Source organism: Canis aureus, chromosome 19, assembly GCF_053574225.1.
Source record: "Canis aureus isolate CA01 chromosome 19, VMU_Caureus_v.1.0, whole genome shotgun sequence".
Taxonomy (NCBI): domain Eukaryota; kingdom Metazoa; phylum Chordata; class Mammalia; order Carnivora; family Canidae; genus Canis; species Canis aureus.
The window spans coordinates 41852426-41878254 of NC_135629.1; the positions used below are offsets into that span (position 1 = coordinate 41852426).

Sequence of the window (25829 nt, forward strand, 5' to 3'; positions counted from 1 at the left end):
TTTTGAAAAGAACTTTAATAGGCTAAAGAGGACCTACCAAATACTGGGGGCATCGCCATTGTCAAGTTGGGTTTTTTTTTTTCCCCTCTAGCAAGGCATTAACATTAAGACAGCTGGGAGCTTCCTGGAGGAATGTCACACATATCCCACCCAGGAGTTGGAGAGGTTGCTGGGTGTCAGCTTGTGCTTTGTCCTCAGCTGGCCTTCTGATCCCTCATCAGTTGCACTGGTGAAGGTAATAGGGAAAAGGCATAGTCATAGAGTAGGGGTTAAAGTTGCAGGGAAGCTGTTGGTCTTCTGGGAATCACCCATATGATGCTCTCCCATTCAGGGCAATTAATTCTGTTAAAAATTCAACCAAGTAAATCTTCATAATTTTTCAATTAGTTTAAAAAAGATTTTATTTCTTTGCTGGAGATAGCAAAAGAGCACAAGCGGGGGGGGGGGGGGGAGACAGGGGGAGAAGCTGACTCCCCACTGAGCAGGGAGCCCAACACAGGACTTGATCCCAGGACCCTGGGATCATGACCGGAGCTGAAGGCAGAACTTAACTGACTGAGCTACCCAGGCACCCCTCAACCAAGTAAATTTTAAAGATCCATCTCCATCTAGCAAGTCAAGGGGAGCTCCAAAGGGCTACAGAAAAGGAAAAGTTCCTAGGGAGTGGAAAAAGGGAAATCATTAGTAAAGAACCATTGTTTTAGGAAAGGTTGCACCCCTAAGGGGAACAGCAGGGGCATAGCAGTAAATCTCCCAGTGCTGACCAGGAACATCCCATGTTGACTGGGTAAAGAGGATATTTCTAGGGGGCTGAAACTGCAGTTAGGTCAAGGCCCCAAGACAGCCAAATGTGGTCTCCTTTTCCACAGCTCTGTCTCCTGGGTGTTAGGAGCAGGTCCAAGTTTGCTCCATAGCCTGTAGTGGGGCAACGTACATGCGTGATAGGGAGGACACTTCTCTCTTTCTGGTAAAGTTTTTACTAAATAGAACGTGTTAGTCAAATATATCAACCACTTGTTCCTGTTTTTTGAATGTATCCATTCAAGCAATGATATGGCAGAGGCATTCTAATTAAAGGAAGAGCCCTGTTTAATTCTCTGTTGTCTACAGTAAGCCAGCCCAGGGGGATGAAAAAGGGAGTGTGTGTGTGGGGGAGCCTGGGTGGCTCAGCACTTGCGCGTCTGCCTTTGGCTCAGGGCGTGATCCTGGGATCCGGGATGAGTGCCCCATTGGGCTCCTTGCCGGGAGCCTGCTTCTCCCTCTGCCTATGTCTCTGCCTCTCAGTCTTTCATGAATAAATAAATAAAATCTTAAAAAGAAAGAAAGAAAGAAAAAGGAGTGGGGAGTCAGTACCCCTTTGGTAACTAAGTCAGCTATGCTGGGTTGGCACCCTTAGGGCAGTTCTGGACCCCAGGTTCTGGGAGGGAAGATGAACTCTTCCCACCAGCTGGTGCCCACCAACAGGAGTTTCCTGTGGCTGAGACAGAAACAAAACCTGGACTAGACTAGCAAGCACAGGTCAAAAGTGGACTGCCAGGGGCCTGTAGGGAAGTGTACAAAAAGGAGAGGCTAAAATACCACTAGGTGTATTACTTCTGTGGCTTCTTGAATGCTTTTCACCACAAATCCTAATTATAGTCATCCCTTCATTAAAGATAGGTCAAATTACCTTAATTTGGCTGTGACCTCTTTCTAGTCTTGGGACCTTGACTGATGTCAACTCCACCTCCAAGGAGATTATTGTTATGTTAGGAATTCTCTGGAGAGAGTGGTTTCTGTTTTTATTCCACCCAAACCTGAAGTTGAGAGAGGCAGCTCTCCCCATCATCCTTTTCCAATGGATAGACTTCCCCTTCAGTTTACCTAAAAGGAAAGGATGGTTACTTTTCTGAGGGTCTTAGACCTTGCAGATCTGTGACCTGACCTTGGCAGGGGCTCTGTATTCCATCATGGAGTCCTTTAATATTCTATGAAGAAGGCATGCAACACTTGTTGACTTTTCTGGGTTTACCCTCTTTTCTCATTCCCCAACTTAGAAGGTTTCTCTTCAATTCCAGCCCCCCTTATACCCATGGGTTTTAAGGTTTTCTTTTGTATGTGCAGTTTTGAACAATGTTTGGTGCTGTATGTAGAAAGTTCTCTCTGCATGTCTTGACCACCTTTTTCTGGAAAATGAAAGCCCAACATCAATTCAGTTTTGTCTCTCTTTAAGTTATTCAGAAATCACAGGCTCTGGGGGATTCTGTTTAGCCTTGTTTCCTATGACAGATTACAGTCTTTGTGCTCATGCACATGTAGTCCGCAGATTTTTTTCCTCTATCTCATCTTCTACCTCCATGTCCACCACCACATAGTCCCTTTATGACAGAGATTCTAAGCAAGACCGTGGCCTCTCTGGCTTTCCTTAGTCATGATGGCTACATTTTTAAAATTGAGATAAAATTGGCATATGACATATTAGTTTCAAGTGTATGCAATGGCTCCTTCTAAATCAGTTTTCTATATGACAGTTAAAAGGATCTTTGAGGGACACCTGGGTGGCTCAGTGGTTAACCGTCTGCCTTTGGCTCAGGGTGTGATCCTGGAGTCTCAGGCTCAAGACCCACATCGGGCTCCTGGCATGGAGCCTGCTTCTCCCTCTGCCTACCTCTCTCTGTCTCTCATGAATAAATAAAATTTTAATTTTAATTTTAATTTTTATTTTTTTAAATAAAATTTTTAAAAAGAAAAAAAAAGATCTTTGAAAAACATAGATCTACACAATGTGGGTCTTTTTCCCCCCTTTGTTAAGAAACAAAATGTTTGGATTATATCCTGCAAATGTCTATGTGACTTTCCACTCTTGTGTTAGTATATACTCCTACTGGCTGACTTTGATTCTGACGTAAACCAAACATGCAAATGTCCCAGAATTTTCAGGTGCTGTTTACAAAGCATCTCACATCAGGTTCTCCTCCCAGCCTTGTCCATTTCCAGAGACCCTTCATTGACTTCCTTTCCTTTATCCTCCTGGTCAGAGCTTGAAGTTTATTTCGAGGAAAAGGCAATGGTGGGCACTTTAACAGCCTGGAAACCCACACTGCTCCTTGGAGAAATCTCCCATTTAGATTACATTCCCATTAGAGTACAGTCTACTCCTTCACATCATCTTTCTTCCAGTCCTCCCCTCCTCTCAAAGCCAGGACTGTAGACCTGTGGATCTTAGGCTTGATTTTTCAGTACTCTCTCTCCTGAGCCAATGATACAAACCTAGGGGGCAGTGCTTTATCATATCCCTTACAGTGGCTGTGATGCTATACAAATCCAAATTTTCATGTGATTTAGCTTTTGCTATATTTCCTATTTCCTAGTCTTCATGAGCACATATTCCTACCATCCATATTCTGAGTCTCTTGTAGCTACCTTTAAGTATTACCATCTGTTTTTCTAAAATGTAAGCAAAAAATAGATGTATTAGAGAACACTAATACAGATGACCTTCACTTTTACAATTTTTAAAAGTAGGCTCCATGCCCAACATGGGACTCAAACTCACAACCCTGAAATCCAAGAGTTTCATGCTTTACCAACCGAGCCAGGCATCCTCATGCCTTTGTTTTTAAACCAGCCTTAATCTACAGTCATGCTTTCCCCAGTTATAGGCTCCCTTTGAATTGATTTGTGTGACCAGTTATATTTTACTACCTTGGTATTCTATACTGGCAAGGACAAAGGATATGTTGCTCTGCATTCTATCCTATAGTGCTGGATCTGTAGTATCCATTATAGTGTCTGATTTACTGTCAGTAGTTAAGTCATTGCTTCTTTCCTAATATTACTAAAATAATCATTCTGGGTTTGCAAACAGAAATCTCTTTACTACATGGAGGGAAATGATGTAGGGTTAATTCCATTAGTTTCCACATTACATATGCAAAGAATACATCACCAGAATGCTGGATTCACGAATTCTTGACACCACACATACTATGCTCATGTTATCACATATCGCTTTGGAGACATAGCTGCCAACAGAAAAAACGAAATCAGTGGACAAAGGGACATAGTTGATAATACTAAATTTGACCCCAACAAAGATATGAGTATTCTTCGCAAATTAATTGGTCCTTTGATCATTGAAGTTACTCTTAGATTTGGTTTTGACTGCACAGATCTGGCACAGTCATGCTGATTACTATTTGTAGGAGTAGCAACTTCAAACTGCTCTGAGATAGCATCAACAGAATGATCAAGATAATCTAGCAAATCAGAGATATTATTTAGTAATGATGAAGGAGAATATTTTTTTAAAGATTTTTTTGTTATTCACTTGAGAGAATGTGAATGAGAGCACAAGCAGGGGGGAAGGTGAGAGGGAAAGGGAGAAACAGACTCCCTGCCAAGCAGAGTGCCTGATACAGGGCTCACTTCCAGAACCCAGGGATCATGACCTGAGCCGCAGGCAGACACTTAAAAGACTGAGGCACTCAGGTCCCCCAAGAAAGAATATATTTATTTTAAATTAGAATTCTGTTCCCTTTGACTACACTTGCCCTATTCCAGGTGAATACCCAAAAGAGGCCATGCCTTCCTCCCCATGGGGGAGATGTAGAGATTGTGAGGCATGGCCCTGTCAACCATTCCCATCCTGTATTATTGAGGTAATACTCCTTTTCTTCAGGAGTCCAGAAACTGGGGGTAGAGTTCTGTTGACCATCCCTGCCTTGCACTAACCCAAGCAAAGGTGGTGCTTTTACCATTCCCTGCCCCATTCCCCACCCCCCAGCAAAGACTGAGGTAGAGCCCTGTTGACTATCTCCTCCCTTGCACTAAAGTGAGTAGAGGTGGCACGCCTTCCTCTTCCCTTCAAGCACTGCAGAGACAAGTAATAGCTAAAATTCCTCAAATTTGGTAAACCTACAGAGTGAAAAAGTTGATCAAACCCAAGCAGGTTAAATTCAAAGAAATCTACATCAAACACATCAAATTTCTGAAAACTAAAGACAGAAAATAACTTGAAATCAGACCAAGAAAAATGACACTTTATCTACAGAAGAACACCACCTTGAATGACAGTGGATTTCTCATTGGCTACCATAGAAGCCAGAAGGAAATAACATTTCCCAAATGCTGAAATAAGAAAAGTTAATATACCAGTTAAAAGACAGATCTTGGCACACTGTGGATAAAAACATGACCCAATTAGATGCTGTCTACAAGAAACTCACTTCAATTATAATGGTATAAGTAGATTGGAAGTAAATGAAAGGAGAACAATGTCACATACAAACATTAGCCGAGAGAGAGTAGGAGTAGCTAAATTAATAACAGGTAAAGTAAACCTCAGAGCAAAGAAAATTGCCAAGGACAAGGAGGGACATTACACAAAAATAAGAGGGCCGACTAACCAAAAAGACATAGTAATACTAAATGTGTATATACCAAATAACAGAGCTGCAAAATACATGAAATAAAAACTGATAGAATTTAAAGGAAAAATAGATCTACATTCATAGTCAAAAATTTCAACAATCTTCTCTCATAATTGATAGAACCACTAGGTCAAAAATCAGGAAAGCTATAGAGGAACTGAAACAGATAATCAACCAAGGTGACGCCATTGCCAGTGACAGAACATTTGACCCAACAAGGGCAGGGTACACATTCTTTGGCACATACCAAACATTCACCAACATAGATTACCCCTTAGCTCATAAAGGAAAGTTCAACAGAAAAGAAGAACATACAGAGTATGCTCTCTATAAATGATTCAAACTAGAAATCAATGAAAAGCAATAAAATATCCAAACACTTGAAAAATAAACACACTTTTGAATAATCCATGGGTCTCTACTCTTGAAATTAATATTACATTATATGTTGACCAACTGGAATTTATTTCTAAATAAAAGAGGTTTTTTTTTGTTTGTTTTTAAAGATTTTATTTAGTTATTCATGACACACACACACACACACACACAGGCAGAGACAAAGGCAGAGGGAGAAGCAGGCTCCATGCAGGGAGCCCGACATGGCATGGGACTTGATCCTGGGTCTCCAGGATCATATCCCCGGCCAAAGGCAGCACTAAACCACTGAGCCACCCGGGCTGCCCTAAATAAGAGTTTCTAAAAAGACTTTGAGAATGAGTGAGCACAAGCAGGAGCAGAGGGAAAGGGAGAAGCAACTTCCCTGCTGAGCAGGAAGCCCAACTGAGGGCTCATCCTAGGACCCTGGGATCATCACCTGAGCCACCCAGGGGCCCTGGAATTTAAATTAAAACTGGAAAATAAATAATCCATGGGTCAAAGAGGAAAAGGGAAATAGAAAGTATAGGGAACTGAGTGAAAATGAAAATACAATCAGCTGAAATCTGTAAGTTGCAGCCAAAGCAGTGCTTAGTGAGGAATTTAGAGTATCAAATGCTTATATTTAAAAAGAGAGGTTTTGGGATGCCTGGGTGGCTTAGTCAGTTGGGTGACCAACTCTTAGTTTCTGCTCTGTAGTGATCTTGGGGTTGTGGGATCTGGCCTGTCTTGGGCTCTACACTCAGCATGGAGTCTGCTTGAGATTCTCTTCCTTCTCTCCCTCTGCCCCTCCTCTGGCTCACTCATGTGTTCACTCAAATTTAAAAAAAAAAAAGTCTCAAAGCAATAATCTAAGTTTCCACCTCAAAAATTAGAACAGAGACGCCTGGGTGGCTCAGTGGTTGAGCATCTGCCTTCCACTCAGGGCATGATCCCAGGGTCCTGGGATCAAGTCCTGCATTGGGCTCCCATAGGGAGCCTGCTTCTCCCTCTATGTCTCTGTCTCTCTGTGTCTCTCATGAATAAATAAAATCTTAAAAAAAAATAGAGAACAAAATAAACCAAAGCAAGAAGGAAGGAAATCAGAGCAGACAGAGATAAAACTGAGGGGGAAACAAAAGAAAAGCTATTTCTTCAAAAAAATAATTAAAATAAGGAAACCTCTATTAAGACTGACAAAGAAAAAAAGACAAATTACCAATATCAGGATTGAAGGAGTTGAAATCACCAGATTCCGCAGATATATAAAAGACTGAAAGGAACAAGTTAGATGAATGACTAATTCCCAGAAAACCAAACTACCAAAACTCACTCAGCATTAAAGAGATCATCTGAGTCGCCTGGGTGACTCAGTAGTTTAGTGCCCACCTTTGGCCCAGGGCGTGATCCTGGACTCCAGGGATTGAGCCCCATTTTGGCTCCCTATGTGGAGCCTGCTTCTCCCTCTGCCTGTGTCTCTGTATCTCTCTATGTCCCTCATGAATAAATAAATAAATAAAATCTTTTTTTTGTTTCAATACTCAGAAAAGTCAATCACTGGAGGCACCTGGATGGCTCAGTTGGTTGTGTCTGCCTTCAGCTCAGGTCAAGATCTCAGGGTCCTGGGATCTAGCCCTGAATTGGACTCCCTGCTGAGTGGGGAATCTGCTTCTGCCTCTCCCTCTGCCCTCACCCTGCTTGTGCACTACCTCTGTCTCTGTCTCTCTCTCCAAAATAAGTAAAAATCTTTAAAAAATTATCTCAGAGTTGTGAGATTGAGCTCTACACCTGGCTCCCTGGTCAGTGGGGAAGCTGCTTCTCTCTCTCTGTCTCTCTCTCCCCCCCACATCCCTCCCCTTGCTTGGGCTAAGTAAATCTTTTTATAAAATTTTTAAATTATTGAAAGGAGAAAAAAAGCATTTATGACTCAGAGTAGGCTAAGATATATTAGATGATGAATGTAAAAAATCTGCTAAGCATAATTATATATCAGTTATATATAGTTAATTTTTTTGCCTCAAAAACACTGGAAATAATTTAATGGAACATAAAGATATAAATTACAGCTGCACAGTACTCCATTATGTGTATAAGCCATAGTAATTTAAATAGTCTCTTACATTTGGGCAATTAGTTTCCAGCATTTGGCAATCACAACTCATGTTGCAAGACAATCAATGTATTTCTAATTGCTGGAGGCTTACTATCAAAGTAAATTCCTGCTAGTGGTACAGGCAGTTCAAAGGATATATGTATTTGTATTGTGTTAGATATTACCAAGAATAAACCCATAAGGACAAGCAACAAGGTATATACAAAGACAAGACCTCTATCTACAGTATATAAAAGCTTGAGAAAAACAATTTAGATGAAGGCAAGCAATCTAGAAGAAAACTAAAATGGAGATAAAAACAGCTCACTAAAGAAGCAACCCAGGGGTGCCTGGGTGGCTCAGTAGGTCAAGCGTCTGCCTTCAGCTCAAAGTATGATCCCAGGGTCCTGGGATTAAGTCTCGTACCAGGCTCCCTGCTCAGTGGGGGGTCTGCTTCTTCCTCACTCTTTGCCCCTTCTCCCTGCTTATGTTCTCTCTCTCTCAAATGAAAAAAATAAAGTCTTAAAAAAAGAAGTAACCCAAATGACTAATGAACTCAAAAAAGGTAATGACAAAATATTGAGGATATTCTGATGAAGATACTGGGCAAACAAATGGGAGCCCCTTTGGAAAGGCTTTTGAAATCTACTGCAAGGGCTGTGAACATATTCCAAGAACTAGCAATTCGCTTTTTGGACAGAAGTTTATTTATACATATCCTCAAAAATCTTTTAAAAAAATCTCACTTATTAGCCCTTCATATTTTTATGTCAAAATTTGAAATCTTAAAGGGAAGTTTAAGTCACAAAGCAGAGCTTACCAGCTTGGTGCCAGGTCACTCCCTATGTGTTCCAGGTGACAGCAGCTTTTGAGGTATGGATAACGGCCTTCGTCTTCCCACATGTACAAATGCAGAGAGTCATCCATAGATGTGGTGAGGATGTGCACAGAATCCTTCAAAGGATAGCCGGGATGAATGCCCCAGAGTCAAAGTCAGAGCAACGAGCAGGGGCAGAAGAGGCTCATACATACCACCCATAGGTTGCTGATGGTCCTCTGGTGGTCCTCAAATCGTTGCAGCAGGTGGCCACTGATGGTGAAGAGGAACAAGTATGGCCCACTCTCAAACACGATCATATTGCCATCACCAACTCCCATCCAAATAGGACTCTCCATATGAACTGGCAACAGGAAAGTTGCAACCTGATGGGCTGTTTTCATGCAAAACACACACACACATGCAGGCAAACTGTGGATCAGTCAGAACAACATCTTTACACAGAATGAAAAAAACATGCTCCCTCCTTTCACAGGACCTCAATCTGGGGAGGAAAATGAAGGGTAGGTCAGTGATAAATACATATCACGAACCAGGGTAACAGGTGCTAGGCCCCAGGAACAGGGGCCGTGGACAGTAGCCACCAGCTCAGGCATGGAGCACGCATGGGGTCCAGGCCCTAAAGCAGGATAGGATCTAAACATATCTGTCCAAGAGCGGGGTGGAGCATAGTAGAGGGTAGAGCACGGGGGTCAAAGGCACATATGCATGGGTTATTCTCCAGGAAAAGAAAGCCCCTTCCCCCTTTCCACAGATTTATAGCTTCCAAAGAATGCATGTGTGAAAGGAACTAGAAACCGTGTCTCTGATGTGGCACAGCCTACCTTGGATGTCTGTCCTGCCCCCAGTCCTCTTAGCCATTAGATCAAAGGTGGTAAATCCTGTCTTTTTGAAAGAACCTCTTCGGTACATCACTGTTACCCTGCTTGTCTTCCTTGGGGCCCAGCAAGCTCTGCAGCATGATGAAAATGGGATAGAGAGGCACAGAGGGCTATTGCCTTCTGACGGTTTCAGCAAGCACTCTGTGAGAAACACCTATGGAGAGATTATTGCACATGTAGTCAGGTGAAGGGAGAAGTTGCAGCATGTCAGTATAGGAGGGACTCCAGAAGAGCCTCCTTAAAAGTCCTTGTTTTGCGGGGCACCTCGCTGACTCAGTCAGTAGAGACGTGACTCAAAAAAAGTTCTTGTTTTGTGGCCAAAACTTTATTCTGAATCTTAGGAAACATTGAGTAAGTCCCTGCTCGTCCTCTGACATCCAAGGAATGTCTTCCTATCCTGCCTGTAATGGTCTTGCAGAGAACAAGGCCCCTGAAGCTGCTCTTCTGGCAAACCACAGAGTTACAAAAATCATCCAGCCACTTTGGAGCCCAGATCAAGTTGCCATTGGTTCAACAGATCTCTCCCTCCTTGGATAACTAGTCAAGAGCTGTTTTGCTTTTGTTGCCTCCTCTCAGCTCCCTGGACTCTGGTGCCTGGTCCACATATACCACATGATAAAAATGGCTGGCTCAAAGGCCACAGACTTTCCCAGAGGGACATTCAGAGGCTGGTACGTTTTTATTTACTTCTGGACTTCTTTGTACTTTCCAGACAATGTGGATAAAAGTAAGGAAAGCTAAAGTAAAGATACCAAAGATCCTCCTTTCTTGAGATCTCTCACCTTCCTCTATCTCTTTGGCTGATTCAGGTTTCATGAGCAAATTTTAACAAACATTTGTTTATGCAACTAGACACTATCACTTCAAAGAACATTGTTTCTTGGCTATAGCAATGGATTCTATGAGTGATATGGCCTTTGAGCAGGGGGAGCACTACATCTGGTCCTCCCTGAGTCCTGCAGGTTCTCCAACACTTCCTGAAACCCCACCTTCCTAATACTTGACCCTCTCCTCCCAAAGATAAAGCACAGAGCAACACATACCATTGGCAAGATATTCTGATGTGTCCCAGATGCAAAGATCCATTTCCTGTCAGGAGAGCAGTGTAGGAGGTCAACACTATATTTAAATGCATTGACTTTAGAAACACCCCTTAGCTCAGGCACGGTCAGTGTGTAGATGTCACCTTCAGAATTGCCTACCTGAAACCAAAGCACCACCACCACGTCAATGGAAAGAGACAGCAAATCCTAAAGCACACAGAAGGCAGCACTGTCAGCTGCAAAACATACCACTGTTTCTTCAATCACATAATGGAGATGAAAAGCTGCCTCAGTGTTGCAAGAACGATCCCAAGGAATAAAACTTTCTAAGCCCCAAAGCACTGTCTTCAATAATAGTTATACATAGCACATCAACACTGTTCTTTTTTTCCCTCAATGTCTTCCCAAATCCTTAGCTCTCACTCCCCGTAACCCCTGCCCACAATCAAGTACTGTACAATATACACTTGAAAGAAGAGACATGGACATGAAATAATTCAGTGAGGGTTTTTTTTTTCTTTTTTGGAAGAATAGGGAAATGTACTTGTGGTAGATCAAAGGCCAAGATGCTAGTGCGGTTTGTATGGCCAACATTCGTTAGTATGTTTTGACTCTCAGGGTATGTGGTAGGGATGACTCCAAGAAGATATATGGTGATGTGACAGTCACAGGGCCACAACATCTGTCAAGGTGGCAGGCATTCGTTTTGTGGGCCATGTCTTGGTGCAGGGCTCACTTACCATCAGGAATGGGCCATCATTTGTGAGACAGATTTCCAAAGAAAAACAGGCCCGAGGCATGGCAAGAGTAGCCAGGGCATCCTCATCCTGACAATTCCACACTTTGACAGTTCCTTCCAAGTCCACAGTGAATGCGAGATGCATCTGAGGGAGGGTCGCCAGATGCATGATGCTAGACTGCTGGACTGGGCTGGACCAGATCATAGTGCCCTAGAGGAGAGGAACACTGTATATGTGCAAGGAACTCTTCGCTGTGCTTTCATTCTGTGCTTTCATTCTGCCAGAGTTTATTTGGAAGTCTCCTCCAAATCAGATCCATTTCTTACTTCCGGGAAAAGAATGAGAAAACTCTAAACATCTCAATTATTTAAGGGATAGTGAACACAGAAAAGGAACAACGCAGTATATTCACAGGCAAGATCTCACTATGTGATGGGCATAAAGAATGGTCAGGCTTCTGGGCTCAAATCAGTGCTGCTCCTTAATAGCAGTGTTACATACAACAAGTTACTTACCAGCCTGGCTTCTTATAGAACTGTTGTATTACATTCCACAGCACATGGAACATTCTTGGAATTCTGCCTAGGGGTGCCTGGGTGGCACAGTTGGGTAAGCATCGGACTCTTGATTTCGGCTCAGGTCATGATCTCAGGGTTGTGAGACTGAGCCCCGTGTTGGGCTCCGTGTTTAGCACGGAGTCGGCTTGGGTTTCTCTCTCTCTACCCCCGCTCCAAATAAATAAATCTTTAAAAAAACAACTCTCCCTAATTCACAGGAGTTCAGAGCACGTCAACTATCATAATTGTTATTCCATCATCAATCGTGTACATTGCAAATAAGACAGAAGAAACAGTTTCTAGATTTTCTTTAGCCTTTAAAAAATTGTGAAGAATATAATATAAAGAGAAAAGAAAAAAAAAAGAAAAAACGAAAAAAGGGAAAAAAAGAGAAAAGAACACAGTAATGTGTTATATAATGTGTTCAATTATAAATTGATCATATAACTACTTATAAGCCCACTTGTACTTGCTGTATTAACTTCTCCACCCTCCCCAAATGTAATCACCATTTTTTAAAAAAGAATTTATTGATCGAGAGACACAGAGAGAGGCAGAGAGAGACATAGACAGAGGCAGAGGCAGAGAGAGAAGCAGGCTCCATGCAGGAAACCTGATGCAGGACTCGAACCCAGGTCTCCAGGATCACACTATGGGCCAAAGGCAGATGCTTAACCACTGAGCCACCCAGGCATCCGTCACCATTTTGATTCATAACTCCAACAGATTGCTCTGCAATAAGTCATCCCAAAATTGGGTGGCTTAAAAATCAAAGCCACAATGAGATATGACCTCAAACCTGTCAGAATGGCTGAAATAAAAAATGCAACAACCAACAAGTGTTGGCAAGGGTGCAGAGAAAAAGGAATTCTTGTGCACTGTTGGTGGGAATGCAAACTGGTGCAGCCATTGTGGAAAACAGTATAGAAGTTCCTCAAAAATTTACACAGAAAACTACCACATGGTCCAGCAAGTCCACTACTGGATATTTAGCTGAAAAAAAAAACAAAAAAAGGAAAAATGCTAACTTGAAGAGATATGTGCATTCTTATGTTCATTGCGTTATTTACAATAGCCAAGATATGGAAGTGACCCAAGTATGCATCAATAGGTTAATGGATAAAGAAGATTGAAAAAAAAAAAGATTGAGGTGTGTGTGTACACAAACATACATATACAATGGAATATTACTTGGCCGTGAAAAAGAATGAGATTTTGCCATTTACAACAACATGGGTTTATCTAGAGAGTATAATGCTAAGTGAAATAAATCAGAGAAAGACAAATACCATATGATTTCACTCATATGTGGAATTTAAGAAACAAGACAGAAAAGTGGTTTTTGGTTTGTCTCAACTATAGAGAACAGTTATCAGAGAGCAGGAGGTGGAGAATGGGAGAAACAGGTGATGGGGATGAAGAGCACTGGTCTTGATGAGCACTCATTTTGGGTGATATACAAAATTGAATCATTATATTGTACACCTGAAGTTAAGACAATGCTGTATGTTAACCATACTGGATTTTTTTAAAATAAGCAAAATAAAAAAATAATAAACCCTTCCATAAAAACTGGAGTTTTTCTTATCTCAGTTTCTGCTAGAAATTCAGGTATAGCTTGGCTAGGTGGTTCTGGCTTGGGGTATCTTATGAGGTTGAAGTCGGCTTCATAAGGATGAGGCTCAATCAAGATGGTTCACTCATATGGCTGGCAAGTGGGTGCTGGCTACTGGCAGTCTTCAGTACTTTGCTACACGGACCTTCCTGTAGGGCTTCTTAAAGGTCCTCATAACACTATGGCTGGGTTTCTAGGAGCCAGTGACTCAAGAGGGAAAGAAAGAGTCTTTCAGGACATAGCTTTGGAAGTTACACACCATCACTTCCACAATGTCAGTTGGTGATAAAGGTCAGCCCTATGCAAAGTAGGAGTGGATGACCTAAGATCATGAATATAGGACAAGGAATATTGATGCCATTTTAGAGACTGGCTGACACAGCCACCCTGCAGTCCCTCCCACGTGCAAAATACATTCACCATCTCCCAATGCCCCCAAATATCTCACCATTATGGCACTATCTCAAAATCTAGATCTTACTGTTTAATGAGATGAAGTTCTCTAGATTCAGTTCATCTAGATGTGAAAATAGACCTATACAAGAAAATATACAAGTTGTCTGACCTGTTATCCCTAAAATACATGGATAGGGCATTACAACATAGGTAAGGATAACATTATAGACACTCTTCCCCCCCCCCAAAAAAAAGGGGAGGGAGGGGGAATGACAGTAGAGGATGGGAACCACTGCTACCCAGAGAACTTAAGATCTAATAGAGAATGTGCTGGTAGAATGTTGATCAGGATTCAAGGCTTGGGAAAGACTCTTCAGGACTCTTGGCTCCACTCTCTAGGCTCTCTAGGCTCTAGGCTCTTGGTTCTGCCTTTGGAATTATCCTGCCCATAGATGGTGGCCCAACACCATAGCTGAGTAGTCAAAGCAATAAACACTTATTTCACACAGCTTATGTTGGCCCAAATTCAGAATTTGATTCACTGAGTGGTTGTGCTCACTTCCTATATGAAGCACATATATGATTCACTTAGTGACTCTGGTTTAGGGTTCCTCATTAGGTTGTAGCATGCTGACAATAATCAATACATCTACAAGTAATGCATGGTCGTATCCATCTTGTTCCACACAAGAAACAAGTGCTGGGGTGGGGAGTGGAATGATACTTGGAATTGGTAACAGAAGCAGAATTTCAAATCAGGTCTTCTAGCTGGTAAGATTTTAGCTGCCTCTCCTCCAGGCAATAATCTGAAGGATTGAAGGTTATGTTTCAAGGTGGTTCACTCACATGACTGCAAAGATGGTGCTGGCTGTTGGCAGAAGGCCTGAGTTCTCTACCAAGTGGATCATCCACTGGGATGCTTGGATGTTCTCAAGGACATGGTGACTGGTTTCCCCTAGAGTAGGTTACCCAAGAGAGTAGTACCTTTCTGATTTATTTTCTCAGCTTTAGTGAATGTAATTGACATATAACATTGCATGACTTTAGGTGTCCCTTTTAGACTTATTTCATCATTCTCCTGCCACCTCATATATTCATAAAGGGATATTTATCATACTTCAGAAGATCTGGTGTGAAAAAGTGTCATTACATAATTTTCACAGGGAAAGAAGAAAAATCCAAACAGAGAAAGCCAAGAAAATACAATAACTCGGGACTCACTTTGGAGTCTTTCTTCCAATTCCCTATCTAGTGATTCTTGCACCACATTTACTAGTCCTGATGATAGAAGACTTTCATGTGCCTTGGAAGTGATCTGAGTTAGAGACCACTCTCTGAAAAAGCCAACGTGACAAATGCCAACCATAGACAATGAGGTCACAAAGATGCACAACACCCAAAGTTTATTTCACAGCCATTCTACGTTACTGATAGAAGATAAATCCTTGCACAGATTTATATATAGAAACACATAAAAAAGTAAATTTTCTTTGTCTACAGTTTCAGTGGAAAGGTCACAGATTACCAGCTGGAAGACCTGATTTGAAATTCTGCTTCTGTTACCAATTCCAAGTATCATTCCACCCCCCACCCCAGCACTTGTTTCTTGTGTGGAACAAGATGGATACGACCATGCATTACTTGTGCTCCTCATTGGCCAGACTCACCTCCTGCACGTCCCAGGTACAAAGCACGTGTTTTGATGACACCGTGCAAATGACTGACTTCTCTTGTCCACCCACTGTGTGGTCATTTCCTGACAGATAAGCCATAGGTCCTAAGATTCCTAGAAGGAAACACAGACAACACTTGGCCACCAGATGATTGAGGGATGATCTGATCAAATTAAAGAGGACTCTGGAAAGATAACTGTGGGTTTTCCTGCGCTCTCTTAGAGTTTGGGAAACAATTATGGAGAAGAGAAGAATCTGGCTCCAGAGTCATCCAAACATGGAAATGGCAGATTAGCCATTTGGGAGACGCTGGCTGACTTGCCTTTCCTCCTTCATTTCAGTTTCCATACATATAAGATGGGGATAAAGAGCTCTCCATAGGAGAACTGTTCAGAGTTTTTAGAAGAGGTACTAGGAGTAAAGTGAATGGTAGAAGCTCTGTTATTTAAGTTTCCTTTTTGTTTAAAGTTTTTATTCTAGGAGGGACAGGAAGCCTTTGGAGAAAAGAAGTCAGGAGCCTGATCGGATCTCATAAAAAGATCACTCTGGTTTTTCCATGCACCATAGACCATGGGGGTCAAGAGAAGATGCAGGGAGACCCTGACAGCTATCACAGCAACCTGGTCCCATTAAGCTTTAATTTTCTCTTCACTGAATGAAGACACGTGTGTGTGTGTGTGTGTGTGTGTGTGTGTGTAGAATACTGTTTTTTTCTTTTTTTTCAGATTTTTATTCCTGAGAGACACAGAGAGTGAGCGAGGCAGAGACATAGGCAGAAGGAGAAGCAGGCTCCCTGTGGAGAGTCTGATGAGGGACTCGATCCCAGGACCTCAGGACCACAACCTAACCCAAAGGCAGATGCTCAACCACTGAGCCACCCAGGCACCTCAAGAATAGGCATTTCAGGCAGCCCCGGTGGCTCAGTGGTTTAGCACTGCCTTCAGCCTGGGGTGTGATCCTGGATACCCGGGATCGAGTCCCATGTCAGGCTCCCCACGTGGAGCCTGATTCTCCCTCTGCCTATGTCTCTCCCTCTGTGTGTGTCTCTCATGAATAAATAAAATCTTAAAAAAAAAAAAAAAAAAAGAATAGGCATTTCTTAAAATAAGTTTGTCCCGTTCCTTTAAGGTAGCCCTTTCCCTGTACCGAGGTTCCCACTTGCTTCTCTGAAGGTAAAGTCTTCTGGCTTCGCCAACGCCATCCGGTACTCCTGCTTTCTCTGTTTGAGGAAGAACTGCTTCCACGTCAGTGAGCCCAGGCACTGGGAGAAGTTGCAGAAGCTCCATTTCTTCAGACACAGGTTCCTGGAAACAGAGTCATCATCCCCCCAGGCTGCCCCCGGTCAATTCACCGCCTCAAGAGCCCTGGTCTCATGAACCCTTTCCTCACTGTAAGTCTCACTCAGGCCTCTCCTGGGACAGCCGCCTACAGGCCTTCCTGGTACACACTCGGATGCCCTCCGCCTCCCATGAGAGCCACCTGTCTTCCCACCCTTCCCTTCCTGTGCTCACCTACCTCCACAGGTGATCATTCTCTGCAACCCTATTCCAACACTGAGGGAGACAAAGGAAGAGGTAAGCAGGCAGTCAATACCCAAACACTGGCTCCTCCTCTGCCATCATTTTGTAGGAGCAAGGCACCTATTGGTTAATCAGCCACCATCTGGGCTCTCAAAGCCCTCCCAGTCTGGGGGGGACTGGGACACCATGAGGACAGCAGAGGCCCATCTTGGCTAAGACAGGCCCTCGGAATCCCTTGGGGTTTCAGCAGGAGAAACTTGGGGACTTGACACAGGAACTATGGGACCCTTTAGTCAGCACAGGGACTCCTGTGTATCCCTTTGTCTTTTTCATTTAAGGAAACGTGAGGCCCTCAGAGTGGAGGATACTAACCCCCAACACCCAGTGCATCACCCTGCTATTCTGCGAATGGGTGCTCAACGTACTGTAGAGAAGCAATGGAAATCCAGGGACCTGGATTTATGGGAGCTGATTGGATGAGCCTGAAACAGGGCAAATGTGAGCAGGGAGGGCAGCTCTATGGGTCCAAGGCTGGGTTCGCCAAGAACTGGGACTTGGTGAAATGCCAGGGACTGAGGTGAAAGGAGTCTGCGCAAGGACTTGGGGGGAGGGCGGGGCGGATCCCACAGCGGGTCGTGGATGGCATTTACCCTGTTCACTTGGGAAGCCTGGAGCAAGCTGAATGCATCCAGGAAGGAGAAGATTTTCAACAGCGGCACGTCAGGCACTTGAAACTCCATCTCACACGGGCAAAACCTACGTTCAGGCTCCTCTCTGGCTCCGAATTTAAAGGCTTGGCCCAAGTCTGCAGCACTCGGGAGGATTCCACCCGAGGCTCATCTGGCTCTGATGGAAACAGGCTGCAGGTGTGCACAGCTGCAGGCTGCCCTCTGCTTCGCCTCTTCCCTGGGGCCAGAGCCACGCTGGAGGGCATCCCTCCCAGCACTCGCCTGTTACTGGTCACTGTTTAACACGACCTCTCTTTGCTACTGTGATCTGAACAAAAGTGCAGGACCTGGGGCAGCTCTAGGTGCTGATGAACTTGTCAGAACTCTAGGAAATTTTGACGGACACACTCACATTCATTAAATTCAAGTCTCCGAGTCTGCCTTTGGCTCAGGGCCTGATCCCGGGGTCCAGGGAGCCTGCTTCTCCCTCTGCCTGTGTCTCTGCCTCTCTCTGTGTGTCTCTCATGAATAAATAAAGAAAATCTTTAAAAAAAAAACAATTAATTTTTTTTATTTGAGAGAGAGAGGGAGTTGTTGAGCAGGGAGCCGGACATGGGGCTCGATCCTAGGACCCTAAGATCAAGCTTAACCAACTGAGTCACCCAGGTGCCCCACTTGGCATCTTTATAGGTCTAGTTTGGGATGTGGAATCGGGCCAGCAGGGCCTATCTCCTAGCACTAACACAGTCCTGGGGTTTCCACTTTTGTGCATTCCTTTTTCTGACAGAAGGAGAAAGCATGGGCCACACAGACTTCCCTATAGAGGCCCATGCTAAGGGCACAAGGCGCCTCAGAGATGGCTCCCACAAGTAGTGCCTTTCTCTCATGACCCAATCCTTTTCTTCCGAGAACTTGAAAGATTCCAGTATTCTCTATGAATTCCAATGTGAGGCTCAGTGGTGACAACCCCTTCATTAAACTGCTGCCTCCAGCCTAATCCACAATAGTGGTTCTTGGAAGCCTCATTTTCCCTATAACATTATCTACTCCATTATCCAAAACCAGACTGGGCTTTTCAGGGATAAATGTCCTCTTCCTCAGAATTTGCAATGGAAAACTTTTCACATTGACAGGCCCATAAAGTACAAACCTGACAACTATGGGAGGACACATTTTTCATTCTGTGGTTTGAAGAGAATATGGTTTAAAGTGAAAGAAATTGTCATAAAGAAAAAAAATCCTATGGAACTAGAGGGTATTATGCTATGTGAAATAAGTCAATAAGAGAAAGACAGTTATAAGATTTCACTCATGTGTGGAATTTAAGAAACAAAACAGAGGATCACAGGGGAAGAGAGGGAACAAGATGAAAACAGAGAGGGAGACAAACCATAAGAGACTCTTAATCTCAGGAAACAAACTGAGGGTCTCCAGAGGGGAGGTGGATTTGGGGGTGGGGAAGCTGCTGTGACAGGCATTCAGGAGGGCACATGATGTGATGAGCACTGGGTATGATAGAAGACTGATGAATCACTAAACTCTACCTCTGAAACTAATAATATATTATATGTTAATTAATTGAATTTAAATTTTTTAAAAATCCTGTGGGTTTTTCTTTTTTTTTTAAGATTTTATTTATTTATTTGACAGAGAGAGAAAGAGTACAAGCAAGGGGAGCAGCAGAGGGAGAGGAAGAAGCAGGCTCCCTGTCAGGGCTCAATCTCAGGACCCCAAGATCATGACCTGAGCTACAGGCACTTAACTGACTGAGCCACCCAGGCACCCCCAATTGAACATTCCTGTAATTACTTCAAGGTTCTTCATTCTGCCTGCCTCCAGCCCAGGTGTCCCTGTGTTTATACAACAAATGTGCATTAAAATTGACATTGAAAGCAATGAGGTATTCTCGCTTTGTTCATCCTTTCTTCTCTGGATCAGGTAAATCATTTATCTTTGTTTCATTAGGGTCTTTTTCTGAGGTTTTTATCTTGTTCTTTCATTTGGAATATATCCCTCTGTTTCTTTATTTTCCTTGACTCCCTGTGTTAATTTTAAGCATCAGATAAAACAGCCACCTCTGCCAGTCTTGGCAAGGCCTCATGTAGGAGATTAACCTTATCGATCAACCATGCCCTATCTCTTGGTTCTCTCTCAAACTCGGGCGATTATCCAAGTAGGCTGCTTTCTTTTGAGGGGCTCCTAGTAGTTGAGGGTGTGCCATAACCTGTCAGTATCCCAAAGGGGAGGATCTCAGTCAGTAATAGATTCAGGCTAATTGGAAGTCTGAACCTCCAGCAGCAACTTTCAAACATGTACAAATAGGGGTGCCTGAGTGGCAGAGTTGGGCTCATGTTGTGATCTCAGGGTCATGAGATCAAGCCCCACATCAGGCTCTGTGCTCAGCTTGGCATCTGCTTGAGATTCTCTCTTCTTCTGCAGCTCCTGTTTGCACTCGCATGCATGCGCTCTCTCTAAAATAAATTTAAAAAAATTTTTAAATGTGGAAATATACCTCTTTCAGGGGAAGATAAGTGTTTCTATCTGCTTCCTCTGTGCTGAGTCTTAGGGTGCCAGCCAGTTGAGAACTGTTTCCTTCTTTGCTACTTTCCTGTTGAACCTGTGAACACAAGCCCCACTGGCCACCAGAGCCAGGCTATCACCAGAGGCGTGTCCTCTGGGCAGCAGACACAAAAGCCAGGGTGCAAGACATGTGCAAAATCTCTTTCCTCAGGGACCAAAGATCTGGGGTGGGACAGAGAGAGAGCACAGATGGCACCTAAGATTTGCAATTCATGTTTTATGCCCTGGAGGCCCCTGCTCCCCCAAACCATTATGCCCCAAGTCTCTCATGATTTTAAACTGCATCCCTCTGGTCACAGGTTCAGCTCTGTAAGACCTCATTCACTCAGCAAATATTGAATGTGTGCTTACTCTTTGTGGTCCCTTTTCTAAGCACTGGGGCTCACCAGAGAGAGAACTCGGGCTTAACTTTTCCTGATTTCTCTGACTCGTCTAGAAGAGAAAGAGACAGAAAGTATAAGTAGGGTTAGGTTGGCATGCTCCAGGGAGATGAGGCAATAGCTCTCTGGCTTTCTGTTGAGCTCCCAGCCTCTTGAGGTTTTGTCTGATATGTCCAGAGACCTGGCACAGTGCCTGGCACCCAGAAGGCATTGAGTAAATATTTGTTTTTTGCCTGCCAACTTATGGGGCTACTTTCGAGTACAAAGAAAGTATGGCAGCCTTGCATCAGCGGGGAGCCTTGCCCCCACCCAGTTATGTCCTGGGGAGGTCACGCAACATGGGATTCTCCTCCTCATCCATGTGAGGAATCTGAGGCTGTTTCATGCCAGAATGGGCCTTAGCAGGTGCAGAGCAAGCAAATCCAGGGCATGAGTGCCACTACTCCCTCCTTCCCCTACCCACTGTGAACACGTCTTAGTCCTTGCACTGTCTTACCAAACCCTGGGCCACCCAAGGGTCTTTTTTCATCTTGCATTCTACCCAAGCATGGAATGAATCTCCCATACTGAATCTCATTTTACAGGATGGTCATGGATCTCCTAAGGCCACACAGGAGCCAGTAAAGACAAGGTAAAGGACAGGAATGGGGTGGTGGGGAGGGGGAAGCAATGGGAGCACCTGGAAACATGGGATGGGAATAAAGTCTGGACAGGAGATCTCAGGCAGCACTGCATAGGGTAATCATGTGTGTCTGAACAGTATGTAGAATTGCCAGAGGATTGGGGTAGGCCCTCAAATGATCCTGGTGGAACAACAGGGCTGCCATGGACTGAGGCAGGAATCCTGGGAATGGGGAGTGAGGATCAAGGCCAAGAGTCATAGCAGAAGGGGAAGCAGATCTGTAGGCCCCAACACTTTTATGCAGAGCATTGGGTCCACAGAGAGGTCCATAGACAGAGGTGCTGAGGCAGGGCAGGTAGAAGGCGAGGTGATGAGATCAGGTGTTCTGCAGGAGACATGGGTCTGAGGAATAGGAGGACATTGGTTCTGCACGCATTGAGTCTAGATGCTGCACAGAGGGAGGTGCCTGGGTGGCTCAGCAGTTAAGTGTCTGCTTTTGGCTCAGGTCAAGATCCCAGGGTCCTGGGATCAAGTAACATATCAGGCTCCCTGCTGAGCAGGGAGTCTGCTTCTCCCTCTGCCCTTCCCCACTGCTCATGATCTCTCTCTCTCTCTCTCTCAAATAAATAACAAATAAAATAATTTCTTTAAATAAAAATTTTTTTAAATAAAAAAAGAAGCCACATGAAGGGCTTTGAAAATGGAAACTTTCTGTGTTCATTAAATAATCCTGTGTTTGGTGCCCTTGGGTGGGCTCAGGAAAAGGCATGTGACCCATGGACCTTGAGGTTCTCACATGTCTGAGCCCTTGTCTTGGGTGTGGTGCTGGGCAGGTGGAAGACAGGTGGCTCCTGTGGTATCTACCATGCACACCCGGGCACCCAGTGCAGACCCAGGCAGGGAGAGAGACAACTGGGGCAGAGCTATGGTAGTCTAACAGGAAAGCTGAGGGCCCCGATGCCGGGCTGGGACTCTCCTGATTGGGAGAGTCTGGAACTGTGCAAAGAAAATACACAAAGACAGTTCATGGTTTGTCACTTTGTTCATCCACCAGATGTTTCAAGAGCTTTAAGAGTTTTTCAAAACTTCCCACCTGACTGCCACTGTTCTAAGCATTAAATCTTACCAGTGACCAATAAGGGCATTTCTATTCTATTTTCTTCCTAGAAGAAGGATACGTTGAGGCTCAGAGAGCTGAGGTATGTGGGATATTTAACCTGCTGATCCTCATGGTACAAGCCAACTAGGATCTGGGACTTTTGGGGGATATAATCCCTTTCCTCTTTTATTTTTTTTTTTAAGATTTTATTTATTTCTTCATGAAAGACCCAGAGAGAGTCAGAGACATAGGAGGGAGAAGCAAGCTCTATGCAGGGAGTCCGATGCAGGACTTGACCCTGGGACTCCAGGATCACGTCCTGATCTGAAGGCAGGCACTCAACTGCTAAGCCACCCAGGTGTCCCCCTTTCCTCTTTTAGTACAGCTAGCATTCTCTGCCCAAGACAGTGAATTCACCTGATTGCCCCTACAACTGTATAACCACCACTATAATCAGGTACAGAACAGGTCCATTACTGCCCCAAATTCCCCTGTGCCCTTCAGTGCTGACTTTTGATAAACAGAAGCCCTTATTGAAGTCCAATTCATCAGTTATTTCTTTAATAAACTGTTCTTTTCCTTTTTCAGGTACATCTGCCTACCATAAAGTTACTTTTTTGCTTGAATCTTTGTTGTTTTGGCCATTCATATTTAAGTCTATGGTTCATTGTGAAATAATGTTTCCATGCATCCGATTCCCATCTGACATAGCACCACATGTGGAAAAGGTGATTCTTTCTCTATTACAGTTGATTGACACCTTTGTTGAAAATCAGGTGATTATAATATATGTGGGTCTATTTCTGGATTCAGTATTATGTTCCATCAATCTATTTAAGCAATATATTTATTCACTTCTCACAGAGCCAGGGGAAGATTATCCTAATCTGGTTAGGGACTGAGATGACAGGAGGCAGATTTGCCATATTTTAAGGCTCCATCTACTTCTGGATCACCTGGTGACTTGTGGAGTGCACCCTGAGATGTCCCAACTAAAAGTGTAGTGCATTTATAAGGGTCCCTATGCTTTGTTTGGTCTTGAAATTTGATGTTTTCCTCTTTAGCCTTGAGAGATTGTGATCTGTTTTAGAGGCCTTCTGTCCAATTTCTATTCCTCTACTCAATATAGTCCAAGAATTTGGCAAATGCCTCAAGAGGAAGGAGAACCCAAATCATATGTTGGGGTTTCTTTTTTTTTTCTTTTAATTTTTATTTATTTATTTATTTATGATAGTCACACACACAGAGAGAGAGAGAGAGGCAGAGACACAGGCAGAGGGAGAAGCAGGCTCCATGCACCGGGAGCCCGACGTGGGATTCGATTCCAGGTCTCCAGGATCGCGCCCTGGGTCAAAGGCAGGTGCCAAACCGCTGCACCACCCAGGGATCCTATGTTGGGGTTTCATCCTCTTCCTCCTTTCCTTGGAATATTGGCCACCCGAATCCACAAATTGCCATCCACAAATTTCAATCTCACCACTTTTTATGCTTATTCCCCTGACCCTTAGCAAAACACTGCCCAGACCTCTGTGCACCGGGGTTTTCAGGCACCCTCATGCTATTAACAGCCTCGTGCCAATAGACAAAAATCAGATAAAGAGTTTTGGCTCTCATTCTGGTTCACTTCCTTTTGACATCTGCCCACTCAAAACCTAGTTCCCTAGGCGGCTTTCTGATGATGTCATGCAAATTCATTTCTTAAAATCTTATTTCCTTTTTAATCTTGTTTTTGTGGGAGCATGAGCCTTCCACCAACCACTCTGTCATAGCCAGAAAAGGGTGTCTGGATTCCTGGTTTAAACGATGTCTATATACTCATGACTCCCATGTTTATATATCCTTCCCAGGCATCTATGTGAGTTTAAGACTATGTCGCCTGTTGTCTTCTTAGCATTTATACTTTGATGTCTAAAGGCATCTCAAACTCAAATGTACATCTCAAATGTACATTTTCCCTGTGTCCCCGTGCGTAACTGTCACTTACATTCATTCTCTTGCTCAGGCCAAAAATCTCAAAATTTTTCTCAATTTCTTTTGCTTGTGACTCTCACCTTCTCTTGTAGTACCCCATCTTTTCCTTCACATCACAGCTCAAATACTACCTCCACATGAAGTTTTTCCTAAAATTTAAAACAGAAGTTTTTCCTAAAATAACACTTCCCATCAAGTCTGGTCCTTTTTGCTATTTTGTTTCCATACCCTTAACAGCATCTATAATTCACTTGTAAATAAATTAAGTATATTTATTTGTTTATCTCTTTATTGTCTCTCTCCCTCAAAGGAATATAATTTCTTTGATAAAAGGAATCTGTCTAACTCACTTCTGAACCAACAAAGTCCAGGCTTGTTTCTGGAAACATAAGACTTAATTATAACCCGATGAATGAAGGAATGGATGAATCCATTTTAAGCTGATGAGAACTGCAAGTACTCTGAATGCCACGGTTGCTAACAACCATGGCTAACACATGTCCTGATGTAAGGACAAATACAAATGAAAAACAAGGCTTAATTTTCCCTGTTGAAGATAAAGGAAGAGATTTCCTTCCCTTTCCTTTTAGAGCATTAACTTTAGAAATTTAGCAATTGTAAGTTCTTTCTCTGTCTCTCCAAAGTGTATAAAATCTTTTTAGAAGCTAAATAAGAATCTTGCTAGAGTACACGTACTGCGATGAGCACTGAGTAATGTATAAAATTGTTGAATCACTCTATTGTACATTTGAAATTAATATAGCACCGTATGTTAACTATACTGGGAAACAAACAAACAAATAAATAAGACTCTTGCCAGCTTTATGACCCAGGAATGTCTTTTTCAAAGACCTGGGAGCCATCCCTTTAAAATGTAAATATTCAGAGAGATAGCACCCCTATCTCTCAGTTTCTGTGGGAGGGCAGGAACCTACCTTTAGTGGGTACCTTGCTCCTGGTTGAAAAAACATCTCCTCTCATGAAGATAAGAGTTTATTTTTCCTTTGTATAAAACCAATGAACTGACACAGATGGTCACCCCATTATCAGATGAATTCAGGGAGAACTATGTAATAAATCATGCTGTCAATTCTTCTTGCCGGATGACTAATCATTTATTGTCTATCTTGGGAACATGTACAGAATGGGTTGTAGCTGCTTGATCATCTAAAACAGTGAGATTCCTTTCTGTCTGTAATCTCTCTGCAACTGCCTGTGATCCCTATCACATTCTGGCTTGATGCTTATTCAATAATGAAATTTCTTTTTCTTCTACCTTTGTGTAAAGGTTTCCTGGGTTGAGAGATTTTTTTTCTCTAAGATTTTATTTTTAAGAAATCTCTACACCCAACATGGGGCTCAAACCCATGACCCCAAGATCAAGAGTCA

The 25829-nt window shown here is 43.3% G+C and overlaps 1 protein-coding gene and 1 long non-coding RNA gene across 2 annotated transcripts in view; both read right to left on the reverse strand.

Moving 5' to 3' along the window:
• On the reverse strand, positions 1-2674 carry LOC144290127 (uncharacterized). Its single transcript, XR_013357949.1, has 2 exons — positions 1670-2674; positions 1-656 (listed from the first exon to the last, which is right to left on the reverse strand). It is a non-coding gene; the product is annotated as an uncharacterized LOC144290127 (long non-coding RNA).
• A 1201-nt stretch (positions 2675-3875) lies between these two features.
• FBXW12 (F-box and WD repeat domain containing 12) overlaps positions 3876-25829 on the reverse strand; it is a 29560-nt gene continuing 7606 nt past the window's right edge. The window contains exons 4-16 of the mRNA XM_077860841.1: positions 24521-24589; positions 20755-20800; positions 17771-20259; positions 17116-17153; positions 16747-16904; positions 15595-15713; positions 11360-11569; positions 10620-10778; positions 9520-9730; positions 8890-9068; positions 8678-8811; positions 4901-4976; positions 3876-4096 (exon numbers count right to left, since the gene is read on the reverse strand). Of these exons, the coding sequence (XP_077716967.1) occupies positions 3905-4096; positions 4901-4976; positions 8678-8811; positions 8890-9068; positions 9520-9730; positions 10620-10778; positions 11360-11569; positions 15595-15713; positions 16747-16904; positions 17116-17153; positions 17771-17860 (1566 nt within the window). The 5' untranslated portion in view covers positions 17861-20259; positions 20755-20800; positions 24521-24589 and the 3' untranslated portion in view covers positions 3876-3904. The remainder of the gene's footprint in view (positions 4097-4900; positions 4977-8677; positions 8812-8889; positions 9069-9519; positions 9731-10619; positions 10779-11359; positions 11570-15594; positions 15714-16746; positions 16905-17115; positions 17154-17770; positions 20260-20754; positions 20801-24520; positions 24590-25829) is intronic.